We start from the raw sequence: 11,563 nt of genomic DNA, 5'->3' as shown, positions 1-11,563 counted from the left end.
TGCAAACTCCCCCTGCGAAGCTTAACTCCTTTCTTGGTAAAAAAAAAAAAAAAAAAAAAAAGAAAAAAAAAAAAAAAAGAAATCACCCTCCTAACCGCGTCTGATTGCAAAAGAGGTTTTTTGGCTCTCCCCGAATCTCACAGGGGGGATCTGATTAGGATCAGTCGGGTGTTTAAAAACAAGGGCTATTACAGCCGTTATTTATTAGAAATGACAGAAAAGGTTGTGTACCTTAGATCATTATTTTTATTATACCATCTGTGCAGCTCCATACATTTCCCATTTCTCCGTATTACCCACATGGGAGTAATTACGGTTTTCTTCCAAGAAATGTGTGTGTAATCTGGTAATCCCAAAAAAACCCGCTGAAATCAGGCTGCAGATGGTCCTTTACGCTCTGCTGCGACCAGTGGCCCCGGTTGGGTACGTCCAGGCTGGACTGGGGCTGCTGGGCACTGCCGGGGCACCCATCCTGGCTTGGGGACAGTGGCAGCGCCGGGACAGCCGGGGAGGGAATGATCCAGGACCTGGGATGGATGCGGGAGGGAACTGGGAACTGCCCAGGGATGGACGGATCTGTGACTGGGGACACTGGTCTGGGAATGGGGAGAAAGTTCTGGAACTGGGGTTGGACAGGTCTGGGACTGGGGAAACTAGACGGGGACTGGGGATGGACTCATCTGGGACTGGGGAGAAACTGGTGTGGGACTGGGGAAACTGGTCTGGGTCTGGGGGTAGAATGGTCTGGGACTGGGAAGACTGGTCTGGGGCTGGGTACGGAATGATCCGGGACTGGGAATGGACCGATCTGGGACCGGGGAGAGACTGATCTGGAACTGGGGAGAGACCGGTCTGGGACTGGGGGTGGATGGAGTGGTCTGGGACTGGGAAAACTGGTCTGGGTCTGGACCAATCTGGGACTGTGGTGAGACTGATCTGGGCCTGGGGCTGGACCGATCTGGGATTGGGGAGAGACAGGTCTGGAGATGGGGATGGATGGACTGGTCTGGAACTGGGGAGAGACTGGTCTGGGACTGGGGTAGAACAATCTGCAACTGGGGACACTGGTCTGGGGCTGGGGCTGGACCAATCTGGGACTGGGGAGACTGGTCTGGGACTGGGGATGGATGGACTCGCCTGGGACTGGGGATGGACCGATCTGGGACTGGGGAGACTGGTCTGGGACCGGGGAGACTGGTCTGGGACCGGGAATGGATGGACTGGTCTGGAACTGGGGATGGACCGATCTGGGACTGGGGAGACCCTCCTGGGCGGTTCCCATGGCCCCGCCCCCGGCCCCGCCCCCTCCCCCCCGCCGCCTGATTTCCCGGAAAATCGCGCCCTTCAGAGAAAGCGGCGCCGGCCGCGCGCGCCCCACTGGGCGGCTTCCCATTGGGCGGCCCGAGGCCAGAGGCGGCCCCCCATTGGGAGGGGGCGGGACGGGGGCGGGGACGTCGGCGGTCCCGCCCTCCCGGGCCGTTATAAAAGGCGGGCGCGGTGGGCGGTGCGGACAGCGGCGCGGAGCGGCGCGGAGGGCAGGTACCGGAGGATCCGGGGATGCTGTGTCTTGCACCGTCCCCACGGTGCTGGAGGGGAGGGGGAACACGGGGTCCTGGGGAACACGGGAAGAGGGATGCAGGACCCTTGGGATGCGAGCTGAAGCCAGCCTGGTACCTACAGCCCCATGTGTGCTGGGGGAGCAAGGACTGAGCCCGCTTGATGCCGAGCAGCACTGGGGTCGCGGGAGGTGCTGCCCATGTTTGCTTCAAGGCAAAGCCTGGGATGGGATGGGGAGAGCTTGGTGGTGGCTTGGAATTGGGATCATCGGGAGGGCGATGGGCTGTGGGGTGGTGGTGCGGTGCTCTCTCTGCCAGTCAAGTTTTCTGGCTGCTTGTCCCTCCTGGGGTGGGGTTGGTGCGCGGCTTGCTGCACAGGAAGGACTCCTTGGCCGTGTCCTGTGTGTGCTGGCTTGTGTCACCCAGCGGCAGCCTGGAGGGTTTGCTCAGCCTTTTGTAGAGGAGAAATGGAACTCTGGCCTCTGCCAGTGATGAGAACAGGCTTTCTAGAAAATGGGCTGAATTAGGAGGGAGTCCCATTTCAGGCAGCATCTCTGAGACTGTTCATGTTGGAGTAACTCAGGTGCAGGATCCTGTGGAGAGGCTGTGTGTAACCCCATCCCTCTGGGGAAATGCTCCCGCTGGTGCTTTGTGGCATCCTGCTGTGGAGGGGCAGCTGGGATCCAGAGCTGTGCCCTCAGTGTTGTTTTGGCTGGTGATGTTAGCTGTGGCCATCCCTAAAAGCAGGGGGCTGTGCTGTGGATGGGCAGGGAGGTCTGCGTGTCCTGCTATGCAGCAACAGGGCAATGGAAAAGGGACAGAAATTGGTGGCACTGAGCACCAGCCTGCAGCGAAGCAGAGGCCACCAGGTCTCAGGCTGTGCTGGGAGCATCCTTGTCTTCTCCCCCAAACCTTCCTGTGGGGCAGCAAATAAAAAAAGGAATGAGGGAGAGGCAGTCTGCTAAAATTTGGAGGAGGGCTGTGAGCCCAAAAAAGCCTGGAGGGCTGATCGTGAGGTTGCTGGTCACTTCTGCTGGCCACCAACTCCTGAAGTTCCTGTGGGTCTTGCCATGGAGGTGACAGGGGATGCCAGCAGAGTTGAGCATGGTGCTTTGCTCCCAGCTGGGTGGGAGAAGCTTTCTCATGGGTCCTCCGTGAAGTCACCCAGTGGTTCTGGCTAAAAATGACTCAGGTTTCCCAGCAAGAGTGGGGTGACTTCACCACACTCCATCCCAGCCTTGGTCCTCTGTTCAAGAGGATTGGTTGTGTGGCCTCCGTGCCCTGTGGTGGCTCTGGGTGCTGCCCAGATGGGTGTCTGCTCCCCACACAGGCAGTGCCCAGCGAGAGGGGCTGCAGACGCCGGTGCCAAGACCAGCTGGGGATGGCACTCGGCTCCTGTCTCCCGCGGATGTTAACGGGTGTCTGCCCTGGGGTGGCTTTTCCAGTGTCACTTGCTCAGGTGACAGCACAACCGGGCACTTTAATCCCCATCCATCTGCTTCCGATGTGACTTATCCCACAGCAAAAAAAAAAAAGAGTAAGAAGAGCAGCAAGTCAGCCTGTTTTGGTGAGCAGAGCTTTGATAGAGCTGGAGGAATAATTTGTAGTAACTCATAGAAAACTGCCTTGACTTTTTTTTTATGTTATAAAAGAAGCAAGGGGGGGATTTTAATGTACAGAGGTTGGCATGTGGGACCTGCAGAGCTGCCGAAAGCTGCTCGTCTCTGTAGGCAGTGCCACTACCAGCTGTGCACGGGGCAAACCAGAGCATGGCGTGATCTCTTGTACCCGAGTTGTGGTGGGACGGTGCTGGGGGAGCTAATGGGGCTTGGATCTCCCGCTCCATCCAGGATGTGTGACCGCAACGGCGGGCGGCGGCTCCGGCAGTGGCTGATCGAGCAGATCGACAGCGAGCTGTACCCTGGGCTTATCTGGGAAAATGAGGAGAAAACCATGTTCCGCATCCCGTGGAAACATGCCGGGAAGCAGGACTACAACCAGGAGGTGGATGCGTCTATTTTCAAGGTAGGAGCAGACGGTTAATGCCTTTCTCTTGATGGTTCCTGGGCTCAGCAATGCTGGTTTCTTCCTTGCTGACAGTCTCGGTATTGCGAGAAGTCCACACCGTCTGTGGGTTTTGCATCCCTAACCCCTGTAGGAGATGCTTCACCCCGCAATTGGTTTCTCAGGCTCTTTTGGGAGTATTTGTTCCTCTTTGCCAAACGTTGGTACCAGTTTTAGGTTTGTTTTCAGCATGTTTGAATCCTGGTTTGACGTGAGGAGGAGCAGGATATGCTCCTTTTGACCTGCTTTAAACTTCTTATCAGGCTATTCTTGATAAAAGGCTGAATTTACCAAAAAAAAAAAGAAGAATTTGCAGGAGGGAAGCAAGTTTTGGATTTCACTGAAGGGGGGGATTTCCAGTTTTGGGGAATAACTGGAAAGTTCCATCCCAAACCAAAAAGGTCAGGCTTTTCCCCAGGAATTCCCTTCCCTCTCTGTCCCGGTGAGTGAGTTCACTTTCAGGGCAGTGACAGCCGGGTAGTGGCTGGTTTGGAAGCACTGAGTTATGAGGATGGTGTTGCATTCAGCTGTCTGAAAATACAGAATGATATACAAAATAAATAAATGCGCATATTTTAAAAAAAATAATACATATTTTAGAATCTGTTCAGTGGTAAAATGTGTTCTCCCACCAAAAGCACAGATGGTATTCTGACTTTTAGAAGAAACGAGCTTTTGCTTATTAGTCAGAAGCTGACAAAGGAGGTTTATTTTGATTTTTTTTTTTTTCAATTGAGGTGTTACCAGGTCATTAGGCACATCACTGCTTCAGTAGCGATTCCTCACATCCCCAGCAGCTCCCGACCTGTTGGTGCAGAGATGAAGCCACATATTATGACCCCCGACCTCCTCTTCTTTTTTTTTTCTTTTTTTTCTTTTTTTTTTTTTTTTTTAAAAGCTGGGTGCTGCAGGTCTCCCTGCGCCCGAGTGCGTGGCTGGGGCAGGTGATGCTGCTCTGCACCCAGAGACCCATCCCCACGTGTGGCGGCTCCGCACGTGTCCGCAGTCTAGGAGCGGAACGGTGAACACGCATGGTGTGGTTGAGAGGGCACAAGAGGCAGAGAGGCGGGGAGAGCAAAATACTCTCCGCAGCCCCAGCTCCTCTGCCCCCGGGGGTTGAGGGGGTTTTGCAGAGCTCACCTGGAGGATATTTTTTTTTTGTTGTTGTTGGTTTGTTTTAGGCATGGGCCGTTTTCAAGGGCAAGTTCAAAGAAGGTGACAAAGCGGAGCCGGCCACGTGGAAGACGCGGCTGCGCTGTGCTTTAAACAAGAGCCCTGACTTCGAGGAGGTGACAGACAGGTCCCAGCTGGACATCTCCGAGCCCTACAAGGTCTACAGGATCGTGCCGGAGGAGGAACAGAAATGTGAGTGCCCCGATAAGGGACTGGCCCCCAGCGCGGGTCCGTACTGCGAGTAACCACAGGCTCGTGCCACTGACCTACATCTGAGCGGAGCTTCCTGGCCAGACGCTGCTTTTGTGCCGTGACACTCAGCTTGTCCTGCTTCGCAGAAGACGTCCCCTGTGTCACTGCGGTGGCAGGGAGGGGAGGAGGAAGGACAGGCTGCTTTTCTCTCCCTCCAAACATCTGCTTAGGAAATAGGGGATAACTGCAGCACGGTGTAAGCTTCCATCCCGTAAGGATGTTGCAGGGGCAAATCCAAAATCCTTCTCCCCTTGGGGTTGGGTACTTGAGCCCCAACACCTCGCCTGGGCGGATGGCAGGGAGCTGCAATAAATCCCTTCTCTCTTGCCAGCAGTGATAAGGGTAGCAGTGCTTTCACAGAGAGCAGTTGCTGCTGCGATGTCCGGTGTGGCGCAGGTCACACTAAGTATATCTCCATTTGTGGTTAGGCATGTGTGTGCTTTTCCTTTTTTTTTTTCTTAAGTTAAAAAAAAAAAAAACCTTGCCAAAAAAAAAGAATAATCTCACCGTCAGGAAATATGTCTTTAGCATCTCGGTCTCCTCCAGCCTGTTCACACGGGGGGCACGTCGCTGCTATGCAAATGGCACTGCAGGTTCCCACCGGCAGCACGACTGCGCTCGGGGCGGCTGGCGGAAAAAGGAGAAGCAGCAGCCCCAGTCTCTGGGGTGCTCAGGAAAAAAAAAAAAAACAACCCTCTGCTCTATCTCTCTGTGCTACCGGCCAGATTTCTTAATTTGCCTTGCTGCCGGTCACCGCGCAATTGAGACAATGGGTTGCAAACTGGGTTTTGGTCCTGAAAAGCAGCTCTGGATGGAGCTGGAAGGGGCTGCGAGCCGCCCCCGAGGTGCTGTTATATGGCTGTGGTTCTCGGTTTCGTAACTTTCACGGGGTGAAGGGTTTCTTGAACCCGGCGGTGAGACGAGCCGTGGCAGGGAGGTGGGTGTGCTCACTGCATCCCGGCCTCTCCTTCCAGGCAAAGCGGGCATTGCCAACGGGAGCGGCCTGAACGACGTCGTGGAGATGGACTGCAGTTCCTCTGCGATCGACGACCTCATTAAAGAGGTAAGCCCTCACCGTGGCTGCAGGTCACCTTGGCTGGAGGTGTTCGGATGGCGGGTAGTTGCCCAATAAAGCGTTGCCTTCCTAAAATTCAGTCTGCAAAGCTCTGGGAATTGGCCTGGTGAGAAACGCTGTGTTTTTGCAGCTCTTTCATGTGAGCCACCTCTGGGAGGTAGTTGCTAATGAATGGCTCCTGCCTTTGATTTGCATCTGGTGAGACCTTTGTTGAGGGACAGAGGCTGTTTTACAGCTTTGTTCCCCTTCTTGGCTGCATCACCATGAGCTGCTTCTGCTCAGTAGCTCTTGAGGGTGTTCTCTGAGTGTATGGCCTGGGGAAATGCCAAACTTGCTCTTTGTAACAAAAAAAATTCATTGGCATCCTGTTGGCGTTGTCATTTGGACCCTCTCTGAGCACAGCAAGTGTCTCTGCGCAGGGCAGCGGCTGCCCAAGGCATCAAACCTGCTCTGATCTCAGTGTCTGGTCTCGCACAGCCCCCCTGCGTAGATGAGTACCTGGGGATCATCAAGAGAAGCCCCTCACCCCCGCAGGAGACCTGCAGAAATGCCCTGATACCCGACTGGTGGGTGCAGCAGCCCAGCCCCGGTAAGTAGCCGAGAGCCCGTGGGGGTGTTTGACAGGACCCATTTGCCTGGGGCAGGAAAAAACCCCTTAGTCTGCAGTAGGGGGTAATGGACAATAGTTGTATTATCTTCCTTATCAAGAACGCTCAAAGTACTAATTATGAACACCGGTTGGTAGCAGGCGCCCAAAAATGTGTGTTGCACAAAATTAAATCCACCTGGGAGTATTTTTGTGGCGTCTCCTGTGTGGGAGCTGGGAAGCCTGATGTGCTTGGGAGGGAAAACAGGGGGGCTGGTGGAGGGGAGAGGGGGGCATTGGGGTCTGGGAGCTGGGCATGCAGCCACAACTTGGCTTTCTCTCTGCCCGCAGCGTTGCCCTTGATGAACGGATACTCTGGCTACGAGCAGCATCATTCAGGTAAGGTGGCTCCTGTGCTCAGTTGTGGACTATGGCTATCAAATGTCTCTCTGTGGCTTGGCCTTTTGAGTGCAGTGGTGGAAGGTGTCTCTTGCTTTGCTCCCTGCCTCAGGGGAGGCTTTGCTCTTGGCTTGGGAGGTCTTGTGGCCACCTGAGCATCCACTGGGTTTGCATGCTGAGCAAGGGACACATCCTGCCTGTTGTCCTGCGGACACAGCCCTGGCACCAGGAGGCTGCCCTGGGATGCTGGGATCAGCCCTGCCTTTAGCACAGGGAGATCTGCCCACAGCAAGGGAAGTGTGGAGCAAAGGCAGGAGGGAAGGGGTTCAGCGTTGGGACCTCTTGCTGATCAGCGCTGCTACCGGGCTGAGTGCTCGAGGAGATGTCCTCTAGCAAGTAGGTCTCCCCCAACAAGTGGGGAGGCTTGCTCACAGGAAATTTTGCTTTTCTCGTGAAGATTGGGCATTGCAGTGAAGAGCAGGCAGGGTTTGTCTTCTTCTGATGGGTGGTGTATGTGCCCATCCCCTCCCAGGTTACTCCCAGATGGTGATCAACTTCTACTACAGCGGGAGGCTGGTGGGCCACATCACCACTTCGTGCACCGAGGGCTGCCGGATCTCGCTCAGCCAGCCCTCCGGCCACGGCGAGAAGCTGTATGCCTCAGATGCCCTGGAGCATGTCCGTTTCCCCTCGGCTGATGCCATCCAGAATGACCGCCAGAAGCAGATCACCAGGAAGCTGTTTGGGCACCTGGAAAGGGGCGTCCTGCTGCACAGCAACAGGCAGGGCATCTTCATCAAGAGGCTGTGCCAGGGCAGGGTCTTCTGGAGCGGGAACACCATGGTCTACAAGGACAGGCCCAACAAGCTGGACCGGGATGAGGTGGTGAAGATATTTGACACAAACTTGTTCTTCAGAGGTTTGTACGAGCATTTCCCTCTTTCTCTTTATCCACTTGGTGGGGTTGAAAAGATGGGAGCGCTTGGCATGGAGCACTTTAGAGTGATCGCTGTCCATCAGTGGTGGGTTACCCACGTGCTCTGGATGAGTAGCTGATGCTACCAGATCCAGGAAGGAATAACCTGGTGTCTTGTGTCACTAGCAAACTCCTGGTTGGAGGCTTTGCACAGCCAAGCTGGCTTCTCTTGAGCCCATGGCTTTCTTCCGTGGCAGGGTGCTTGGTCCTGAAGCTGTGTAGCAAAGGCTGGCAGCTTGTGGCAGGCAGCCTGCAACTGTCCCCCCTCTCCTTGCAGAGTTCCAGCAGTATTACAACAACCAGGGCCGCTTCCCGGACAGCAGAGTCATGCTGTGCTTTGGAGAGGAGTTCCCGGATGCGGTGCCGCTGCGGTGTAAGCTCATCCTTGTCCAGGTATGGAAGGCTGCCCTTTGGAGCTCTGCTGCTGAATTTTCCCCCTTGTCTGGACCTTTATATTGCTCTTTTTTCCCCCACAAGTAGGGCTTTACCTTTAGCCCCTGGAGCCACAGACCACTGGGGTGTATGAATGGGTCAGGTGGCAGGTGTGCCATGAGTGTTGGCTTATCCCCAGCCTCCTGAGACGTGTTGGGGCTGTTGCTTATCAGAGACTCCTTTATCTGGGTACCTCTGTCTGCAAACAACGCTCCCGAATAGCGAAAGCTTTTCTAAACAGCTAGGAATTATGTTCTCTTCCTCCTGTCCCTGCCTCTTGGCACTTGGACCTCCCCACTCCCCTGTGGGAAAGAGGGGAATAAATACCTGGAATTGTTGTGTTGAGGGATGGCCTCAAGCCAAGCAGCCAACAGACGCGGAGAGCAGTGGGGTTGGGAAGCCCTTGGGAGGGTGAGGGAGGTGTGGGAGGGGGTGATCCCCATGGCTCTGGCCAGAAACATCTCCCTGGAGAAGCTGAAGCAAGTCTGGGAGCCCAGATCTTTGGGGCAACGCATAAGTTGTTTCTGGAGCCTGCACGCAGTGTGGGACCCCTTGGGCCAACAAGGCTGCAGCAGCAGGGATGTGGCATGGAGGGTGCAGGGAGGGTGTTGCATCCACCCTTGAGCAAGCAGAGACCCACCAAGTCTGTGAGGTCCCAGAGGGGATTTTACAAGTGCAGAGGCTGATGCTGCACCTCCCTGCACAACTTCCTGACACGGTCACCTCTTCTTGCCTCGGGTGTCTTCACCAGAGGGTCACTCTGCATGTGCTGAGACATCCCGCAGCCTGTCCTCACCTCCCTATCGCTCTGCTGGGCTGGGAGAGGAGCTCTTGTGACTGTTCCTTCTGTCCTGGAGGTGCTTGTGCCAAGGTGGCTTGTGGAGTTGGACCTGTTGGCCTGGCTGGACCTGGCCACCCGTGTCTCTTGAGCACAACTGCTCTGCTGGTGGGGGTGGATGGCAGCGGTGGGAGATGCCTGCAGGGGTTCAGCTTCGTTCAGCGTCTTCATGACTCTTCTTTTTGCGTAGGTGGAGCAGCTGTGTGTCAGACAGATGGTGGAGGAGGCTGGGAAGACCTTTGGCGGCAGCAGCCCCATGCTCCCCGTGGCCGATGAGACGCAGCATGACCAGGTGTACAGGATCTTCCAGGACATCTGCGCAACGCACCAGCGGCCGCTCTTCAGAGAAAACCAACAGATTGCAGTCTGAGCCTCCTTCTCCACAGATGTAGCGTGGTGGTTTGGGTTGATCTAGACCCAGTTTGGTCCCATTTAGTGCCTGAATTTGCCTTTTTGGAAAGTTGGTTTTTGTTCTTTGCTGTTTTGCAGTCCCGAGTCTGTATAAATACAGCAGTAAAAATTGACGTGAGAAAGTAGGTTGGATGCTCAGTGTCTGTCCTGCAGACGCTTTACCGATTAAAAATGACTTTTGTACCAAGCAGGGCAGCCCGTGTACTGTCGCTGTCTATAGCTCATGGCAGGGGGAGGAGGGAGCAGCTGAGCTGTGCGGGCAGGTCAGGGCTGGCGCCGCTTTGCGTTGCCTTTGTCAACGGCCGGTGAAGCAGAACCATGAAAATCGACAGCTACAGGGACCCGCCCCAGCGGCCTGCAACTCCAACCTTGCCGAGAATAGCGATTTGGTAGGAAGTGACTCTTGGAAAAGCCTTAAAATGGTCAAATGTACAAAATTCTTCCCAGAAATCAGTGTTGTGGGTTTTTGTGTTTTTTTTTTTTTAACCCCAGAGAGTCCTGCCGATGGAAGATAGAATATACCTTCCACAGAGAACCTCCTCAAATTCCTTTTTATTTTTGCTATAAGGTTTATGTGTCTAATCTACCAAAGTATTTTGAAACATGGAAACCAATGCAGAGATTATATGTGTAAATGTCGCCTGTAAGACCTTAGGAATCTTAATTTTTCCTAACTAGAGACAGAGTTTCTATAACTATGTAATATCTTTAATTTTAAAGATTGCAGCATAGTGTGAATAGGTTGGCTTCACCCTTGCAAATGCATGTGTTTGGTCTCTCCCAAGCGTGACCGGGCAGCGGCATCCATGTGTAAATCCTCATTAACACGCTCTGTGTGCGCACCCGTGATGGGGCTGCGGGGCTTGTGCCTTGCAGCTGACCCAAACCAGGACCGCACATGTGTGCCTGCTACTAAGCTGCCTATTTATTTTATGCCTGAGGTTTATTAATTTTTTTTTTGTAATTTTTTTTTATCTTCCTGCAATTAAAGTGCTATATTTTGTATTTCTCTTGCAATGTGGTCTTTGGTTGCAACGAGTGGGGTCTCAAATCTGGTGGGGAGAGCATGGTATCTCTGACTTGCTCCTGTCCTGGTCTTCCCCGCGGTGGGGTCTGCGTTAAGCCTCTGCCGTCACCTCTCTCCTGCTCCGTAACTGCCTGGCTTCATCTCTCGGGCAGGAGAGAAACGAGCCAAAACGCTGTAACATGGTGGAGGGAGGAAGAGGGTGTTGCTTGTAGGGCCTTCGTTCCAGGGAGCATGGAGATAGGTCACTGCTCATCTATCACACCACTGACCTGGGCTGTGATGCTCCAGGGTTACGGGATGAGGGGGTGGGCAGTTATTCATGGTCCTGCTGTACTGTAGTCCCTTCCTCCTTCGTTGCCTGGTGGAGCCTTTCGCCATGGTCTTCTCCGTCCACCTTTCTCATGGGGCCTGGTCTAGTGGAGGTGGGTGGCGGTTGGGGAGGACCAAGAACAAAAAGGGAGCATCTGTCTCGGTCAAACAACAAGGTCAGTCTTGCCACAGGGGAGACTGAGCATCTGCACTGTCACCTGCCTTCTGGGGGCAAAACCTCAAGAGGTTGTGAGGGCTGTGTTTGATCTGTCACCTTGTCCCCTGTGAAGGACAAACATGAACTCCAGCTCCTTCCACGCAGCAGGCTCTGGCTCAGGCCTGCCAAAGGGTGCAGGCAGGGAAGCACCAGCCTTCAGGGTATCGCGGTACCAGGGATGCAGGCACTTGTGAAGGGGATGCCTGGAGATCCAGGCAGCTGGAGGCTGAATATCCTTAGGAGATGCT

At 54.4% G+C, this 11,563-nt stretch overlaps 1 protein-coding gene across 1 annotated transcript; it reads left to right on the top strand.

Annotated features, from left to right (window-relative positions):
- The first annotated feature begins 1,519 nt into the window (after window positions 1–1,519).
- On the top strand, window positions 1,520–10,759 carry IRF8 (interferon regulatory factor 8). Its single transcript, XM_054200997.1, has 9 exons — window positions 1,520–1,539; window positions 3,407–3,581; window positions 4,802–4,985; window positions 6,020–6,108; window positions 6,598–6,709; window positions 7,058–7,105; window positions 7,638–8,024; window positions 8,359–8,474; window positions 9,542–10,759. The coding sequence occupies exons 2-9, from the start codon at window positions 3,408–3,410 to the stop codon at window positions 9,719–9,721; spliced, it is 1,290 nt and encodes a 429-aa protein (XP_054056972.1). The 5' UTR covers window positions 1,520–1,539; window position 3,407; the 3' UTR covers window positions 9,722–10,759.
- The last annotated feature ends 804 nt before the right edge of the window (window positions 10,760–11,563 follow it).

The sequence above is a fragment of the Rissa tridactyla genome, chromosome 4 (genome assembly GCF_028500815.1).
Source record: "Rissa tridactyla isolate bRisTri1 chromosome 4, bRisTri1.patW.cur.20221130, whole genome shotgun sequence".
In the NCBI taxonomy this organism is placed as follows: domain Eukaryota; kingdom Metazoa; phylum Chordata; class Aves; order Charadriiformes; family Laridae; genus Rissa; species Rissa tridactyla.
Note: the sequence above shows the minus strand (reverse complement) of the source record. Positions and strands in the feature narration are given on the sequence as shown.